Here is a 20,999-nt window from a genome sequence, read left to right on the forward strand (position 1 = left end):
TCTCTTGGTTTAATCAACAAAACATCAGAAAGCAATAAGCTCTATTAAGAGTCCGATAGAATTTCTCATTTCATTCGTCTTAAGTCGTCAGAAACAAAGTGCGGCCGTCGTCGGTGGTGTTATTAACGCGTCTAAATAATTACAGGGCACATCAATCAGAGGGCATATGCAGATAGAGCATTTTGTGCGAGTCAGCGCGCAGTCGGCCCACTGTGCAACCCTTTCTTTGATATCTGTATGATATTACGAATGAAATGATTAAAACACGATCTAAAATGTGTGCAGGTAGGGATGGGAAAAGGTCGATGGTTTTAATAAAAAATGTAAGATAGAATAATAATGTACAGCGTACTTCAAAACAGCTGTAAAGGTCAAGTTAAAAATAAGTTCCTATCGAGTACCTTCAATGAGTTCAGAATCTATGAACAGATAATCTCATTTTCGGCTTTTGTTAAAAATAAACACCTAAAAGTTTCATTAATGCAAAAATCATTCTAAAAATACGCTAATCGATTAACACAGTGTGCTACTAATAAGTCTCGATTTACATTAAAATAAACTAAGTAATCAATATTGTTGGAGTGGCATGAAGGCTTCGACGTAACGGCTCACCTCGGCACACAATGATCGGCACATTTCGTCTAGAACGCCACAAATTGACCGCAATTAAAAGAACAATGACTAGTTTCAATCCCCAAACTTAATTTCCTCCACCGCAAACGTGTAACTAACCGAAAAACGCATTTATAAATAAATTAATACGCTCTGCTTCAGTGGATTTATTTTGTGCGGGTCGTAATTAAATATATCAAGGCGATATCAAAATTTTAACTTAGATTTTATTAAATTTTAAGTCTTGGTAAGATCGAAAAAATCCGAGTTCAGTATTGAAATTGGACTACAAATAGTCGGCTCTTTTACTAATCATCTGTTAAACTTATTCGAAGAGATTTACTAAGCTGTAATTTCCACGGGTATTATAAAAAAATCTGAAAATCATTCTTCAAAACATTGAATATTAAAAAATTGAATTTGATTTGAATTCTGATCAAGCTATTAAAGGAAGGAGCATAAAGCTTATCTTTGTCTGTAGGTTATAAAAGTCCAAGGAAACGACTTCATTTTACTACTTTCTTAATTAATAATGATCATTAATCTGTTCTTATTTACTAAAATTCATTAATTTGTTGATCTTAACTTCATTTCACAAAGGACTTGACAACCCTTTTTTGGAAACATTAATTTTATGATAGACCTATTATTATGTAGTGTTGTACTCAATTCATTAAGCATCATGTTTGTGAAGTTAGAGGTACAAGTACAAAAATAAAAATTAATATATTGATTACTATATAAAGTGCAACATGACTATATCTAAAGCGATTACTTCGTTACGAAACCGTTGATCCGTCCATTAAAGTAACGAAAATAATAATTAGTGTTTCGTCCGTGACTCGCCGCGTGGACACACTGGGCTGAGGCACGCGTCAATACTGACGGACATCTTTACCCATCGTCACCACATTACACCAAAACAAACTTATATCTACAACCGAAAACAAAACCCTCACCAGTTTTCAACTCTATCCGCCACAGATTAAAGCTCAGATTAAACGCACACAACATTTCAAGGAACATCTACTCTTGGTTATCGATGTTACTCTGTCTTTGAAAGCAGTCTAATTAAGTTTTTTAGGACTATTGAAATACATTATTGATTGACAGATGGCGCTAGCGGCTATTTAAAATGGATACATCGCTTCGGATGTGATTATTAACCTATTGTGTGGTAGATACCTTTTAAAAGTATGAACGTCGCAGTTATTAGTTTTCGTGATGTGTGGGCCAGTTATTTTAAAGACTGCATCCATTAAGACAATGTCAATATAAAACGATTCAATTAAAATCCTCAAATAACATTTTATTTAAATTATGATCACGCACCATCTGTTTCTTAAAACGACAACATTATTGTTATAGGACCTCAAATCCAATATCATATCCAAAGCTTTAATTCAATTCCTAAAAAAATGATTGATCTATCTCTAATGAAGATGCATTTGAAAATATAGCAACAATTATGCGCGTGTAATGATCAAAACTAATTCGCGAGCACGCGTTGGCTGGCAGCGGGCGCGCGGCCGCGGCGAGCCAGCAGCGCGGGAATCATAAAGAATCCATCAACATGAGCGCAACACCGATCACGAAATCCGCCATCAATCATAAACATCAGAAAGGATTAAAATCTACGTTGCACCTTCTGAAGCTCGAGTACCCTTGTTTTTCTCTAACCCGTAAATACTGAGGGGCGTAAGTATGGCCGGGGGGCGGTAAATATTATCAAGGGGGACAGGGGGAGACCCCCGCCACTGGAGGGGGGCACTATCCCTTATCGCGAACGTTACCCTCGCTGGCGGCGGCCGCTAGACCGCCAAAATGTGGGGCAAATCGATTTCTCTGCCCCATTTTTGTGCATCTGGACCGCTATCGATTTTTAAACTCGCTGCAACAATCGATATCAGCCAGTGTCAACAATAAACATAACAAACTTTTTTCACAAAATTATTTCACAACACGTGTGCCTAGTAACATTCTGCCATCGTTTATTTTAAGCGCTAAAGTATAAACATAAAAACTATTAATTTTGCAGTCGTAAAACTGGAAACAAAGTTATTTTAAGTGTAGCGAGGATAATTATATTAAATGTGTCCGTCGTCGAAATGAAATAGTTTTATATCGGTTGTAAATTACTTTAATCGGAGTGTGATGTGCGGCGAGCGGGTGCCGGCGATTACTATCACAATACTATGTGGACCAAGACACATTAAATACACTTTAAATAATATCTCCAACTAGTAACGGCCCATTTATTGAAAAAATAAAACTCATAGAATGTGGACTTGCAAAGCTTGCTTGAGTCCGTCATACAGTCAAAACGCGATAATAAATCAGTCAAGGTTATAAGATACTGCACTTTCTTAGCTGTGGGTCCTCCGCATGTCATTTACAGTAATGAGTCAAGTTCAAACCGTTTAAACAACATTTTAAATCTTTATTGGCCTAACAAGATAACTGGCGCCGGTCAATTGAAGCATGTTTTGCGAAAGTTTCAATACTTTATTATTTGTTACAAAACAACAAGTTTCATTAACCGCCTATAAGTCAATTCCTAAGCAATTGTAAATTTTCAAAGCAAAATTAAAATCATGCAAAATCGACGCGTAATTATAACAAGATTCTTTCCTCGCAACTTGCGTTACAATGTAGAATTTATTAACGCGTGATTTGATTAAAAATAAATAACAGGTCGGCTGTAAAACACAGTTTACTATCTTTTAACTGGCAACCTCCAGCGCACATTTGATACTCGTCTACTAAGTTTTTATCGATAACCCTTTTAAATTGTTGCGAATGTTTTATTAAGTTTTATTATAAACCGTATATCAGGGTTTAACGAGGGCCAGCCCGACTTAAGTAGCCCTTATCTCATTTTGTTTCTTTGTTATAAACTTTTCTATGTGTTTGTGTAATGTTGGACTTGCGAACACTATTACTTGCAATTTACATCTCTAGTTTTATGTTTCCTAATACTTTCTCACCTTACTATAAATTTATTATGTAGAGTCTGCAATAAAGATATTTTGTTACGCTCCTATTTTAAGCTGTTGTTTTTGCACATTTTGTGCCTTCCTCCTACATTTTATATCTCTTTTGCTTTAATCATTATAATTCATGCAATGTTTCACAGATACACTTGTTTAATTGGGACAACCTCATTATTGCAACTTCTGTAAACCAAGCTCAATATTGTAAGACAAACGAAAACTATCCTGCAGTTAAGCTCGGGAAACGATTGACTGTCTCGGAACCCGCAACGAAAACAGTCAGAAGTAGTTGTCAAGAGGAACTTTAACACAGAAGTTGTTTTTCTAAAACAATTTCCTATGTCATTTGTTTTGCAACGCGCTCATAAATCATCATTCTCTATTATCGCACACTTTCGTCTCCCCAACCAATAATTTGCAAAAAAAAGTCCCGATTAGGTGCTCTAGCTAGTAAATTGATATGGTATCATGAGAAAAGAAGCAAAACCCAGTACGCGGAGTAGTATCAGTTCATAATGAACTAATTGTGCGAATGTATTTCTTGTAACGTTACAACAATAATACTAGCAACGAGTTTTAATTGCTTTATTTTGTCTCGATGAGCGGTAGCGCATAACTTTTACAATTTAAATTAATACAAACGTGCTCTGTTGCTATTGACGTTTATTACGATTGTAACTCATATTAGAAACTCTTATTGTGGATTATAACTTAACGTGTGAGTATTAACTGTCAAATAGATTACAATTACAGTTTTTAAAACTCGAACGTTTTTATTACTGATTACTTTAATTAATCCTAAGATGCTTCGATAGATCTCATGATGCTGTTTGTCGTCCAAAGTAAGGTTAAATGGTTTCACATTAAACTAATTTCTAATTGTATTTTTTTCCATGCCCTAAGTTACTATTTTATGCTTAAACCGATTGCTATCAAAAACTTTTAAACAAATAACTATAAAAATCTTAAAGATATTTTTTATTTATATATTAGAGACTAACATTTCTAACAATGAAACGAAATTTAAGTACTAAACAATAACTAACATGAATTCATCTCGTTTGTTTGATGTTATAATTTCGCTGGCAATTAGTGAGCGCGTCTCATTCACACAATGGCGGTTGAGCGGGTCCCGCAAAAACGTCATTCCGCTGCATTTCCGCCTCCCATTGTCTCAGCACTAATCTGCATTGGATTAATAACCACTAGGTACGGACTGAAGAAAACTTGTATTTAAATATACTGTCTCCCGTTATTCACATCATGCCATGTCTTTGATATATTACTTAGATTTCATGTTCCTGCACTAAGCGACGGAGATTGTCATTGTATAATAGGTAGTATTATTTCTATCTTTGTTTAAATCATCTCTGACTTTTGTATTGTATTTGTATGAAAGCAGCTGAACGTTAAACTTAACTGTATGTAAGATTTATGTTATTTCATTATTTTATTTGCATGTTATATTACGCGGACTTATTTAAATAATCCTAAAAAAGCGCTTGGTTATCTCAAAACAGATTAATCGGAACCTGTAATTGACTAATGAATGTGAACACCGTACTTTCATACTAGTATCTAGAGCAGTGTTTAATCCATCATTTTCTCGCGGCGTTTATACGTCTGTAACAGTTCATCTCATGATAAACGGCAATGACTCCTTCTTCTAACTATAATTAAACATGATTAGAGCTCAACACATGGTGAGCCGCAATTATAAGACGTTACAACGGCTACCGGCGCACTGCTACACGCCATGCGAGAGTTTCTATCAACCATTCAATATCTACCTAACACGGAAGCGAATTCTAATTATACACGCTCTTTATTACCTTGACGCTTTTTGCAAATCGATCTTGTTTTGTCAGTTGACCGTAACTACTGTGTATTATTTAGGCACAGAGCAACGGAAAACTACAAAACAGAGCCCTTAAAACATTTTCCGTCCGTCACGATGAGACTACGTCGGGAAAACAGTGTAACGAAAAAAGGAGCGGCACGTCCCGATGTCACCCGGCCGTTTCCCTGAATGGCTCCAGTCGGAGACTTGCGGGAAGAAAACGTACATTCCGAATCCATTCAAATCTACAGTCATGAATGAACCAAATGCGAAAGAGACGGCGATATGGAACCGAGAAGTGGGAGCGAGACGCGATTTCAATAGTACGCGAAACGGAAATAGAGAGGCCGAGATAATTCTGTCTAGCCGGGAGGGATTCCCTCGTGTCATTTGTGTGCGTTCGCTTTTTCGAATTGTACAGGAGGATTGGAGTGTCGGCGTGCGTTCCGAGCGTGCACTCCGCCGACACTCGGAGGGTCCTTTATCGGTGTTCGTTTCAATTCGGAGGCACTCGCATTCATTCTTTGCTTTCCGTCTGTGGGCCGAACTTCCCCAGCTACTTGTTGATCATTCGTAATAAATTGCCTCCATGATATTCCCATTGTGGAACAGTTTGTCGCTTTACTGCCTCGAAGGAAATTGCGTTTCCTCAAGCCACTCGAGTTTATTTGTACTTCAATTGTGGATATAATGTTATTTGGGTGATTGTTGTTCATTATTCATTATGCCTTGTTGGAGTTGTTGGCTTGTAATGGTTGAGGAATATGAAGGAAGTGTGAAATTGTTGAGTAATGAGTTAATTTGTTGTGTAGAAGTAAATTAATAATCGATATGCGGAAATCTAGAAAGTAAGTTCCATTCGCGTGGGTGGCTATCTGTTTGGATAGGCGATAACGCGAGCAGTGAGGCGTGAGCGGAACGGTGGCAGCGTCCGCGCCGCGCCGGCCGGTCCGCGCCGCCCGCGCATCGCCACCACTCCCGCGAGACGCGACAAAGGGCTACTCTTACTAAACAATATGTAACACTGCTATTTTTTGTTTCTAATCCTGTGCCTATTTCTATTTTTCATCAAATGCGTAGTTATGAATTTGTGATTCGAAAATCGGCTCCACATTCAATTCCAATCATTTAACTCTACCTTAAACTTCCACAAAAATAATTACTTGAACAACTTTAACTCTTTATACACATGTGTAAAACACTGTACATAAATATCACAGCAAATACATAGTAACAAATATAATTAATGGAAACATTTAATTGTTAACCCGTACACGAGATCTGGGTATAATTAATTAATTTGGCAACATGCACGTCTCAGACCCCGCATTGCAGTGTCTTGGTTTAATATTTCAATGAGAATCAGTGCTTGGACCAACGCCAGTCGGAGTTCGGACACAACATTCATGATAATAATGTGCTCTACATACCCATATGGGCTAGGGATGCTTTAAGACTAACGCCCTAATCATTGCCACCTGTTTAAAACAAAAAATACGAAGGATTATGTAACATGCTAAATATCTGCAATTATACGATCATTACTCTATATCACGTAACATAACGTACAGCAATACCCTACTTTTGATAAGCTATAAATATATCAATTGTTGTTTATGCTTATTAATTACATAACGAGTGAACTAATGTAATACAACACGTAGCTCTCCAGAAAGTAGCTGAATACTCATAAAATATATGCCTGCTTTTATGACTAAACGTCAAAAATATTAACAAGATTAGTTGGAATCAGTTGAGTAATTTTATTTGAAACGCCGCCTTTACATTCTCACTCTGCCTTTTTACAACATAAGTAACAAAATAATATAAAATAAACACTATCAGTACCTATAGTCTACGCCAAATAATTTTGTACACAGTAGGGTAGTTTCGAAAACTCATCCAAACTTAGAGACTCTACCTCTTAATAAATTTAGTGTGCGTATCTATAAACAATACTAGGACCTTTATCTTTTTCATAACCAGTACACAGAAGGATAAGTTCGGTAACTATCAACAAAACGCTTCGGAAGTTCTCCAGCGTACCGGCTCTACAAAGGTGATGACTTAGTTATTTCAGTCGTTTGTTTATTTACAAAATATCACTCTGTTTGAAGGCGGACCATCAAAATGAGTCGTAAAGTTGAAAATTCCATAAAAAGTCGTGTTGATGACCTCCGTAATTGTACCCCGCTTTTGTAGCAGAGACAATAGACGGAACACTGCGCTTTGAATGTATTGATTAGAAAAAAAAATGTCTATGGTAGTAGCGACTTGCTTTTGAACAACTTCCTAATTAATGAAAGAATGATTTAGAAATAAGTATTTAAAAGACCTTGGATACCATACTTTCAAAAAAACATTACAATATTTTAAAATAATGTAGAAATAAAATAAAACTAATGTCTTTAGTTAAAAAAAAATAACGCGCCTATCTATTGATCTGATTTACGATTATTCCTACTTATTATTACGTTGTGAAAAGGTATAAACCCCATTATGCAGTACATTAAGTCACATAAAAGAGTTATAGAAGTAAAGTCAGCGAACACCCGTGCAGTTCCTTGGCTTGTAACTGGATACCCACTCGTTTATCTGCTGTCGAGCAATTATTGAAGCGTGAAAAGGAACGTCCTCCTATTATTTACACTGCGTTTTGTAATGCGGGCGTTCCGTTTTTATTTAGAAAATATCACATTACCAAATTAAAGTAGTGACATCCATTAGCTATAAAAATTATAACTGACTAAAATAAAATTGAAGATTTAGAAAATAATATGTTAACGGTTAAATTGTAGACGAAAATAAGGGCTATAAGATGAAACAAATATATTTGATTGAGATTACTTTGTACAAATTAACTCCTAAATCAAATATGGTTACATTCCTATGGATACCATCCATAAAAAATAAAGATCTCAATTAAATTGAAATAGATCATTAAGATCTAAAATAAATAAACCGAATAAAAATTAATACGAAAGCGACAAGCTACGAGTAAGAGCTATAACAAAAAAATAAACAAATCAATACTATTTCTATACCGACTGTACCAATGTAGCAAAATCTCGATTTGGTTGTACCGAAAAAAAATCGAATAAAAAACCGAATTGTTATTTATGTAAGAAACAAGATTTCTTTGTCGACAGTATTAGTCGAATCGTAATGGTGGAAACGTGTCAATACGAATTAGTGTGATTCAACGACCGCCGGCGAGCGGACGGTTTTTATTTCATTTTGAGTCTGATTGGAACTTCTTATGACGTTTCTTGTTTTATTTTATTTTGTTTTAAATATCTCATTTTAATTGAACACTTTCACTAAGTATTATAATTGCTTTCTAATCAAATGTAGAGTCTGGTTTATTTCTGGTTGAATGCGTTTGTTGCACTATAATCGTTTGATTGTTTTTCTTACTATAAATTGAAAATAATAAGCAATCATGAATACTAGAAAAATATCTTTGTAACGTTAAATTGTAAGGTAGAGTTCTTTATGGATAATTATTGTCAATGACTCTACCTATCTATTCATTTATATGAATTTACAATTCTCAAATTTTCACGTCTTTCCTAAATTTCAAGCATACAATTAGGCTTTAATGTTATAAGAATCTCCGAAACAAATAGCTTCTTCATATTACTCATACAAATTAGGTAATTCATGATTTCATACAGTCAAACAAAACCGTGAGTCAGAGGGCTAAAGGCGACGAGCGGCACAAGCGTTTCCGCTTACCAATATATAAACAAACATTAAATATTACACAGAGCTTCAATAACAGCGAAAAAATTAAACTTTACGCCTCCCAGATGCACTGTTCTACCGACATTACATTTTTAAAAACACATTCAGGGAAAACACCGATATAGGCCTACTGGGCCGCGGCGCGAACACAACAAAACAAGATTTTTTAATCTAACTTTACCGTTTGTAAAAATTACTATTTAAATATTTAAGCCGCAGCCGCTAATTAACTGAGATTTAACCCTTCCGTCGCCGGCCGAAGCTCACTTTAATATTTAACTCGGTGGAAATATTTTGCGCGTATTAAAATGTGAAAAATTAATGGAGCGCGCGTCTCTCCCCGCGGGGCAGTGTGCATGCGACCGCCACATTATTAATATTCTACGCTGACGACCTTGATGACACTTCCTAGGTGTTTCTCTCCCTTAATACAATTAATTATTTGCTGAATTAAATACAAGCTCATACATTTTTCCCAGATATAACTCCTTATTAGGCCTATGTAAGCTGAACCGCCTGCAACATTTATAATTCCGTATAAAAGTTAAATAAAAAAATTATAATTGCCTACAAAAGTATCAAAACTATTTAACTATAGATTACAATTTAAAATGTTTAATAGCTATAATTCTTGCAGATCGTAATAGGTCAAATTAGGATTGTGGGTACAGGGCTCACAAAAATAACATAAACGTAACCTAAAAATAAATAAAATAGGCAGACACAGTAAGGAAACAAATCTGTAAATCGTAGAGCTAGACACGTACCTTCCTACCGTGAGTGTTGCAGGAGTGGTGGTAGGAGAGCGGTCTGAGTGAGAGGGTGTCGTGTAACACGTACCTTGCCGTGGTGCAGTCCCGGTACAGCACGTCGAAGTCCTTGCAGGACAGCAGCTTGCAGCGGTTCACTCCCGGCTGGATGGCGCCCAGCCCACGCAGGATGCGCACCTGTTCCACATTGCACACCAGCGGCACTATGTCCAGTCTCTTAAGCTTCGTGTACACTGTGTGCAGCCCGCCCACCAGGTGCTTGAGGAACAGTTCGAAAGCCTGCGGCAGGCAGAGCATGGTGTCACCCTGGATGATGAAGGCGGCCACTTTCTGTCCGCGGTAGTCCACCAGCTTGCACTCGTTAGCAGAGGGGTCGGAGGTTGAGATGGGCGGCGGGCTGCCGTAGCGTGGCGGGCCGTGGTGGTGAGCGGCCGCCATCAGCTCGAGCGGCGAGTGGTGCATCATCTGCAGCGAGCCCAGCAGGCCCAGGCCGGGCGGCGGCAGTGGCAGCCGCGGCGCCAGCAGCTGCGGCGGGCTCAGCCCGCGCGCCGGCGACGCCGCCTTCACCCTTGGCGAGCCCCCGGAGGAGCCGGACACCTCGCTCGCGGTCGACGCTGAGTCCACGGCGGACTCCATGCTCGAACAATGACTACACACGCATCACACACCCGTCGCGCGCGCTGTTCCGCGCAACAATAAATAAAAAGCCGGAGCGAAACGAGGGCGCGGCCGCGTGCGCGCGCCCGCCCCGGCCGCGGCGCGCCATTGGTCCGCTGCGGCTGCACCTCGCGCGGGATTGGCCGGCGACGCTGCCGCGGAGTCTCCGCCTCTTTTTTCGTTGCGTTGCGTTACAAACGCGCGAAGAAACGTTTCTGTTTCTTTTGGGTGTTGTGTGTGTCGGTCGCGTCGCGCCGCCGGCCGCGGGGGTGTATTGATAACAATGTCATCGGCAATCAATATGAGCCTAGACGCCGCACTCGCCGCTCGCACACCACTTATAATAAATACTAATGCTACTCTTATCATATTCTTGTTTAATTACACACCTTAATTAAAAGGAAAAAGAATAGCAATTCTACTTTACCCAGAATTATTAATTATTTATTCTTGAGACAGCAATCAATATTTTTAAGAAAAAAGGTAGGTATATTAATTAAAATACCGGTGTTGCTGTTCGATGATACTTTTTTCTGGTTGTAGAAAGTTCAACAATGTTTATAAGATTAAGGGGTAACATTTTTACATCTATCAATTGCATAAGTTTATTGTAGTAGGTACATAATAAAATTATATGATCGTAATTCATGTAGAATTTTAGCAGAACATTTTTAAAGTTTTAAAAATCCTTTCTTTTGTAGAGTTGCTTCTGCTTACTTGAGCAGTACAAATATTATTTTTTTTACATTTACTATTTTTACATTTATTTATACCTACTCAAATGACGTAAATCCAGATAAATAGAAAATAACAATGAGAACTTGGATACCTTTCCCACCATGATCACTGTAACCTACATTTTAAGTCAGTTTATAAAAAATGTAGAGTCAACTTCACCAGAAAATTTTCATGTAGGAACGACACAGGCAAACTTGTATAACTGTAAATTTAATTAAATGAAGAATAAGTTTGACATTGTAAATAGTAAACTGCAGTATAAATGATATAATTAGATGTGTACCTGAGTACATGATATTTTATAAAACATATCAACCTACTTAAATTAAAACTCAAGTATTTCTCAGAAACTATGTAGCAAAGATTTTTCTTTTTCAGTAAGGAGTTATCTCACGGCCATAATGTTTGTGATTACGTCATACCCTATTGGCTCAGTAGCACAGAAACTAGGCTTAGGCAATGGGACTCTCATATTCGATTTCATACCGTACATACCTACTCTGTTTTACCATATAGGTAGATATTTTTTATATTAAGAATTCTATAAATTGAACACTATAAAAAATCCTTTTAATGTCTTTGCTAAATGGGCGAATGGTTGACTAAGGAAATACATACATTCTAAGGGTCTGGCTACTTATGTGCATAATTTTCAATCTTATTACAATACCTACAATACAAGGGGTTGAAAGTGTTAAAACAATAGCGATTTCAACGAACGACAACTTCGCGAAACACCCGAAAGCCACTTCAATACGTTCCGTCTCCTATACATCCGTAACAAGTACACTTACAAAACACAATCACAAGGGGAAACCACCCTTATAGTAAAGAAATAAGAGCTATAACTTATTGGGGACGAGATACAAATAAGTTTGTTTCCCAAGTTCTTTGTTCAGGATGTTTTTCAATGATTATTCTTTATAATATTGGTATCAAAATCAACATATAGGTACGTGAAGGGTACTATAGACATTTTTCAATGTATTGAGTGTTTTGTTTGTGTTGAACTTGAGTATTTGTTTTTGAGTAATGGGTTGGGGACTATTGTTAACAGTTTCTAGACGCCTTAAGTTCTGAGTCTTGAATAGCTATAGACTGTAGCGTTCACACAGCCTTCAAACTTAAGTTCAGGCAAGAACGGCTGTGTTTTTTTTAAATGCTAAGAATTATTGCAGATAAATTCTAGAAACTTATATAATGAAGAGTTCAATTATTTAATTATATAGGTATGCGTAAGTAGTGCGCTGACACATATCTATTCGATTTGACAACGAATCAGGATCAGACACACACAGGAAATATCACATTCATTTTCACATTGTCCAAAACAAGAGTTCCTATTCTACGACAATACTAAAAATCAATTTGTTAGTTCATAGTGTCTGATAGATGCTTACTTACAAGATTTGCTCAGCTTGATGTACTGATTGAGTTCAAATAAAAAAAAAACATGAAACTGAATCGACCTCCATATATTACTGAATGAACCACACGGTGTAGAGGTAGCAAATTCTTCACCTGACATGAAAAAACGAAGGAGGTTCTTAATTCGATTGTACTTTTTATGTATCTTACTCGAATACTTCGACGTTAATGAACGAATTTTTAAAACTTCTTTTTTGGAATGCTGACGCACTGGTCGTGTATGAATTACGTCAAAATCGATTCACCTCATCCCAAAGTCCCAATATTGGAGGTAAGTTCTGAATCAACAACAACTTTGATAAGTATTTCTTGAAGTATATTGGTATAAAGAAGATCAAATTTCTTGGCAGACATGTAAAAAAAAACGAATTCTAGTTAGAATTAATTTTACTAATTAGTGATTGACTAATATTAATTCCAAGTAAGGTATATAATTCTTGTAAGATTTTTGTCTTTCTTATTAAATAAACTCGACATTTCGTCATTTTATTTCTCTACTGAGATAACCTGAAATATGAGAACGACCTCATATGTTTTTAAGTGTTTACATTTAATTCTCTTTGAAGTTCTTTTCCATGAAATAATTTAATCCAAAATAGTTTAATGAAATTATGCATAAACGGAAATAAAAACTCTGATTGATAAGAGGGCAGGTGTTAAATCATTGAGACCACCTCGATGTTATTTAATTATAATTATGAAAAGATAAAAAGTAGTTTATAGCAAGCTTTGTATTTAATGATCCGTAATAGATTGACTTCAACGTACATCATGAATACTTATTATGAGGATTAAGTAAATTAAAGTAGTTCTAAATGTAACATGTTTAATTATAAGATACATTTATTCAGGGTAGATCTTCAACTGTTTCTAGTGACGTTCTCATATTTGTAGATGCTATGTGCGTAACTACTGAGAAAAAAAAACTGTGAGGATTCTTAATTTAAATGTTACTAGTCTGGGTTTTTTGAATTGAAAACACTGTTCTTTATAAAATGTTTGTACTTTTTGAATGTAGAGTTCCCCATTTTGTAGTTTATAGCGACACATTTAATGTCACAATTTTCTCTCATTTATCCAATCAATGTGAGAACTTTGTTGTATAGAACAATTCTATGTATAAAGCAATGTTTATTATAAACTGGTCATTCACTAGTTCATCATAAGCACAATTTTAAGTCTGTAATTTAATTAAATTTCACGTATTATATATCTTACTACTATTATTCCCTTATTATAATCTATTTTGCTGGGAAGTGACTTTGCATTACCAATGCCAATTATTATAAAAGTAAATTGAAGTAAGTATCGGCGAATTATTATATCGCTGGCACCACCTTGAGTAAATACAAAAATTAGGTAAAAACTTACAAAGTATCATGATGTGCTGTTAATGCATGGTCAAAAACATCTGATTCCATATTAAATTAAAACCAACAGTGAAAATAATTGAATTGGAAAACCAGTTTTCTTAATAATATGTACCGTAATATACTGTTTTTACATTAATTACTCATCGCCGTTAAGTTTTATTTTATAGGTTTAATTTATCAAACAACAGATACGTGATCAGCTTTAATGAATATAATTTTATGTAGCCAAATAGACCAGAAGGTATATATTGCTACGTACCTCCTGCTATAAGAATCACGGTCACTAATACACTAACTGATATCTGCAGGAATTTAAACATTACTGAAAAAAGTAGAGTTTTTTCAGTAATGTTTAACCTTGATGGGTCACGAAATGGAATGTACTTAGATATTAATTTCAAATCATGTAAAGTCGAAATTTGTATGTTACACGAAACGCTAATGCAACGATCATCTTAAACTTAAATGAGACTATTGAAGTTATTATTTAATATAGGAATTGTATTTATCAAAAGAAAAAACTTATTGGAAATACAAGCAAGTACATACCTACTTATTAGTGAGTCACAAATAAAGTATTTATAAAGCAGGGTCTATAAAGAAAAACTCGTTTCTGATATCATCATTTGAGTTTAAGCAGGTACCTATGTAGATACTCCGAATCTATACTTAGGGGTCTTGGGGCGTTTCGCACCACGAGTTATTCGAACCGCGGTCCGAATCGCCCAAGTACTATTTTTGAATAGGTCGATTCACACCACAGTAGTTGCAGCGGTGCGAATAGCCCAAGGTATATTTTGGAATGGGTCGATTCGGACCACTGAGCGAAAGTACTTAATAATCATATCGTGTATCTTGATTTCAACTCATAGAAATAATTAAAGATTTCTAATCATTTGGACAGACGATTAGAAAAGTGGTAAGTGTAAAAAAATATGCGATTTAAAAATCATGTTTAATATATGTACAGTCAGTTTCATCAACATAATTAGCCTAAAGCAGACTTGCTTATCACAGATTATGATTTACATTGTAATTTACTTATAACTAGTTAAATATGTACAATCAAATGGTATAACAAGTGTATATTAATATTAGCTATATTTTTTTTTTGTTAGACGGTAATAGTTTAAAATCACAGTTTGATCAACATCATACGATATCTTTTATCATTTTGTGCCTGGTTGTACTGTACGAAATGTACAATAAAAACTACATCTCTTCTGTCCGACTTCACCTATCCAAAATTAGAAATGTTTTTTCCCTATATTGTGGTCCGAATCAACCCATTACCAAAAGTTCTTGGGCGATTCGAACCGCGGTGCGAAAGGACACATTCAAAAAGAGCTCTTGGGCGATTCATACCGCGGTTCGAATCGGTCACGGTGCGAAACGACTATACACCCATACTTAGTAGTTACGCAGCAGTTACCTACAGTTTATTTGTTAATTTTGTTCATTTGCACTGCAACTTGCTACGAAACTCTGAAAGGTATTGTACAATGCATTAAATATCTCAATCGGAAAATAACAGAAGAAATAAACTTCAACTTAAATACAAACAAAAAACAAAACTCCGTTCTCATAAACACATAGGTAATTATAAAACCGTCTTGCCGCCATATCTTCTGAACATAAGTAGAGGAAAAAGTATATTTTTCACAGATTATCAATCATATATCAAAGATAATGAGATGTCACCAGTGGGCGTTGGAAACAAAGAACAATGTTATCTATATTTACCCACTGAAACACTGGGTTGTACAAAACAGCTTGAAAATTGTCGTATTAAAATGCTTTTTGTGTTAAGGTGAACACAAAATGCTTGCCACTCACTCTTAAGGTGAAATCATTATGTAGGAACATAATCTTTCGTACAGTCTGATGGCCCGTAATAATAAAATGAATATGAATGAATGCTGTTAAAGTCGTAACTTTATAAGTTCTCATTATATTACAGTTGAGAAAGAGTAGATGATGTATACAGGCAGCAAAAATGTGTTGATACATTTATTTAGCAAACACATTGATACAAAAAGACTTGAACTAACAAAATCTGACCACCGTCACTCAGAACAGAAGAAAACTACGTCCAGTGATAGGTGTCGTTTCAATCGAACGTTAGAAGCGTGAGCTTCACGTCCAGCGATCTTTTTTCATGGTTTCATATTTTAGACGAGGCCTTTTACAAGGGGTCGCACCCGAGGCGAGTGCGAGCGCATACCTGTGGCCGGCTCCGCACACAAGGCTACACCGCATTCGCCGTGCCTCACTCTTTGTGCCCCCTACATTTCTAAAGTGTGGTTCCACCCATTTTATCCTACATCTCTCAAATATGTCACTCCTTTGTGGGAATTTTTATTACCTTTTGGTATTTCGACGAAACTCTAAAATTAAAACTTAACTTGTTTGCATTCTTTAACATTTACCTAAAATTACTATACCTTGTAATAAGTTTATCTATAATTTATAACTTAGTTGCTAATGACCTACATACTACTCTATTTCGTAACGAGTTTGTTTCTATCGCACATATTCATCATCGTTCATCTTTGTTGAATGCAAACAAGAATGAAATTTTATTTTCGATTAACGAAATCTTTGAGTCAAATCAAGATCGTAGTGTTGATCCTAGGCAAACAGTAATTACGTATGAAACGTGGAATATTTTAACCTGCCAGATAATCTCTAGTTCTCATTATCAACAGACAAACAAATTAGCAGCTCATAGCCACTTCTTATCTCCACTATACTGGGATTAAACAACATAATAATACTACTTCAAGGTGTTAATACTTTAATTAATTACCTTATACACCGTCATATTATGTGCCTATATACATCTACAGTACTGAAGTCAACATATAAACCACTCAAATTAAGCGAGGAATAAATATAAGCTAGTTAATTTTTTGTACTTGTCCTCCCAAAATACGTGCACAGCCCATTCATAATTGACACAAATTATTTCAAAATATTTGTGTTCGGAATAACTTTAGTAACCTTCAAGCATAAGAACGTTATAAGAAACTCTAGTCCTCTAAACAGTCGTAACTTCTTCTGTCTAAAAGAATCTACAGAAAACATGATTGCCGGTAAGAGAGATTTTTGCACCTCTATAAACAAGGAATCGTAACTCCTAACGCCACCTAGTGTCGTTAAGTCGCAACGTACATCTTAATGTTCTGGAACCAAAGCGGTAAGGTGGGTATAATAAATCGACTCTACGTATGTAGCGTTCGCAAAAGACATCATTTTAAATAAATTGTCTTGTGAATTTATTAAGGTGTACCTATTATACTTTAAAAACTACATCTAAATAGTAAAGCCAATAATAGGTAAGTAGTGACTTACTTTCTTCAACTCAAATAGCGTTTATTTAAGCACAAGTGAGACTAGAAACAGAACTGAAAATTAACACACTCAGATTGAAATATCCAGTTAAACACAAAACGTAGAGCAAAAACCTTAACACTCTCCACGTTGCTCACGCAATTCCATCAGGCGTTCCACTCACCACTAACGATCACAACACACACCCTACAACAATCAAAGCGAGTTAATTGTAAAAGCGGTCAGTACAATTTTTGTGGAAAAAAATGAAGAGATAGAGGGGGATTAGCCTACAAAAAGTATCGGAAACAAATGGTCGTTGCCGAGCAATAAATCGAGCTCAACATTGGGAAGCTGCAACAGACTGCGCACACTCGTTAAACTTTATTTTTATATTAAAGCCGTAACTTTGGGATGCGACGGCTAACAACTGTAATCCCCGCTGTGAAACGTGAAAATTTTTGCAGTTATTATTATTATATCGAATGCTGCAGTTAATTTTAATGGTTGACTCTACGTTCCAATTATTTTAGCGTTTTTTTTACAGCACATCATTTGTGTGTGGCTTCAAATTGATATCAAAATATACTAGTACAAGTACTATTGTATTAAGTGTAGAGCAACTGTATCTAATATGATCACTGAACTTAATTGACGATTTAGATTTTAAATTTTAAATGGCTGAAATGGCAAAAACCACAAGTACTTGCAGGTACAAAATTTATGATGCATTTACCTGAATATAAACAGATACCTCAACAACGTTATTACTTATTAGTGATAACCAGCTCATTGCCTAAACACGAATGAGTTAGTTGGACAACGATAAAACCGCAGCCCATAAACCAATTAATTACATTGATTTTCACCACACGAGTGTAAGTGCAGTAAATAATGCAACCGATAGGTACGCGACCCCTGCTCGTCGGGACCCGGTTTCATGAATTTAGCCGCTCTCCAACTAGGAAATTAAATTTGTTCACAATGCAAGGTGTCGCAGTGCCACCGCTGCGCTTTCTATAATTTATGTTTTCACTAATTTGGTTTGGACGATGCTGTACTTTGTGGGGAGGTTAAAGGTATTAAAGTGCTTATATAGAATGTTATGAATACAGACTTAGTACACAGAAAAGTTTTTTAAATGTGGTATTATCTGAAAATTTAGACAGTTTTCAAATTTAGACAGTTTAGACAGTTCAGTTTTCAACCTAAATCGAAAAATCTTAGGTAAGAAAACTCGTATAAAAAAGATATACCCTTTGGTGTGGAAGGAACACCTTCATGTTGACTAAGCCTTACAAAAGCTATTACCAGGGTGAGAAACAAAAACGTTAGAACACCTCTTACTCATCAAATGTAAATTCTCTCTGGTCTGCTTTGAGTCTGTGTTGCTTTTGATGTAAAAATCATACGTCTCTCCCTACGAGTGCCTGCCAATATTGACACGGCTACGGTTTGCACGAACACCTAGACGTAAACAACACACCGAGTCATTATTCAGTTGAGAGCAGGTAGTTCATCTTGATTTTGTAGTATTTAAGTTTTCAGAAGAAAGTTGCCAAGATAATTGCTTTTTAAAGTTTTCCTTCATAGCTCACCATCGGCTTGGAACCGAATTGTATTTTATATGTTTTCATATGGGTATTTAATTACATAGGTACCTACTAAGTTATTTTCGCTTCAATTTTTTCCGTACCGGAAAAGATTAAAGTTTAATATTGCTGTCTAATTAAATTCTTGACTAAACTAAGAATTTTCTAAAGTATCTCTAATGGCAAGTATTACTCGTGTGTAAGTAGATACAGGTGACCTGATCGCCTGGCGTGACGCAGCTTGCGCTCATCTGCGCCTCAAGATCCCAGAATAGTCGTCCCTCGCACACACTCGTAAGGGGCAACTTTATTATTTTTCCAGTTTTCATCACTTCACGCTCCGTCTGTCTTTTGATTCAATGGCTGTGTAATGTGCTGTTGCTGCATTTATTTTGCACTCTTACCTTAGTGTTGCCAGTTTATTTTGCATTCTCTTGGTGTTGCCAGTTATTCCCCAACGCTTTGAAGTCAAAGCTCTTTTGACTTTGCGAGGCGGCTTAGTCGGCGCTGACCGCAGTGCAGTATGAATGATACTTTTTACGCTGAATAGTGCCGTGCACATTTTTTTAAGTTGCACACTAGATTTTTTTGTGGCTTTGTGTACTTTATGTTCTACTTATTTTTGTGTCGCCTGGAGCTGGATAAAATGTGTCCATGTTGAAACGAGTGGTATTCAACTTCTTCCTTTCAGTTTATAAATCCTATTAAAGTAAAATAGGTACATAAACATAGGATGTGGACTAAAATAACATTAAATCAAATAATGATTTTAGTATGACATAAATGATAGAACTGATAGCTGATATCGGCGTTGACGTCAGATTTAATGGGAATAGATGAAAAATTATTCCCACTCGCACGTATTGACTGTATAGGTACGTACTGACAGGGGAGGGCGGGCGCGTGATTCCGCGAAATATGATACAGGGTTGACAACTGCCCGAAAAGCGTTAAAAATCATCGTACTTTATGATGTAAAAATATAGAAATTAAGTACAACTGAATTTCAAGTTTTGCAGCCAAGAAACTGTTTCTCAACAGTCCTTAATTTAAGCTTTGCCATTTTGCTTATTTTATAACGATTAATAACAACAAATGTTTTTCTTAAATTGAAGGCTTAGCCCAAAGAATTCAACATTTTACTCAACAAAAATTGTATCCGGAAAAGGACAAAGGCATTACTGAATTGATTACAAACCAACTTTACCACACAAGATGAGAGAAAACAAAAAAGCCACTGTAAATTAGTATTAAACACAGGAAGCGGGGTAATAAATCAGTGACAGTTCAACCCTAGACAGGCGTACGTGTTTGGAAAAGCCGAGAAGTTGGATGTCAACGCGTGACGCGCTTTGAATGTACCTCCGCGGTGGCTCGTAATAAATAGAATATTTTTATCGGGCACACGCACTCGCCACCCGCAAATATTGTGCCACCGTAATCTGACGCTCTGCTCAACTCGTCTACTTAAATTTCAAGATGCTCCAATACGTAATTCAATGATCAAAAGCTTAACCGAATCGCAAGTAAGATGTGTTCAGAAAATATGGTGGTTTACATCATTTACTTTGAAGTAAATATGAGTGAACTTTGAAAGAAAATTTTAGCTGTATTGTTTTTCTCCTAAAAAACGCTTGTTAGTACAGAAATTATTTTAAAAGACGTTTCGTAATCATATTTTTGGTTAAAACGGAATGGTCGAAATTGGGAAAGTATTAAATATTAAAAAATATTTCTAAATATATCAGTGATCATTTATAATTTGGTAAAAAGCCCTGTCACATTTTGATTATTTTCTTTTCAAATACTTTTTAGTGCACGATACTAAATTGAAAGTGTACTATGAATCCACTCTCGACCGTAACTGAATTGTAAAAAGATTCATTACAATGGGCCATCCGTCAATCCATCAAACC

The 20,999-nt window shown here is 36.0% G+C and overlaps 1 protein-coding gene across 5 annotated transcripts in view; it reads right to left on the minus strand.

Annotated features, from left to right (window-relative positions):
* Positions 1–10,625, minus strand: part of LOC113497120 (dachshund homolog 2) — a 128,619-nt gene extending 117,994 nt beyond the window's left edge. For all 5 annotated transcript variants that reach the window (XM_026876510.1, XM_026876509.1, XM_026876508.1 and 2 more), the window contains exon 1: positions 10,033–10,625. In XM_026876510.1, coding sequence (XP_026732311.1) covers positions 10,033–10,598 — 566 coding nt within the window. In that variant the 5' untranslated portion in view covers positions 10,599–10,625. The remainder of the gene's footprint in view (positions 1–10,032) is intronic.
* Positions 10,626–20,999: the final 10,374 nt, after the last annotated feature.

This window comes from Trichoplusia ni, chromosome 9 (genome assembly GCF_003590095.1).
Source record: "Trichoplusia ni isolate ovarian cell line Hi5 chromosome 9, tn1, whole genome shotgun sequence".
Lineage (NCBI taxonomy): Eukaryota > Metazoa > Arthropoda > Insecta > Lepidoptera > Noctuidae > Trichoplusia > Trichoplusia ni.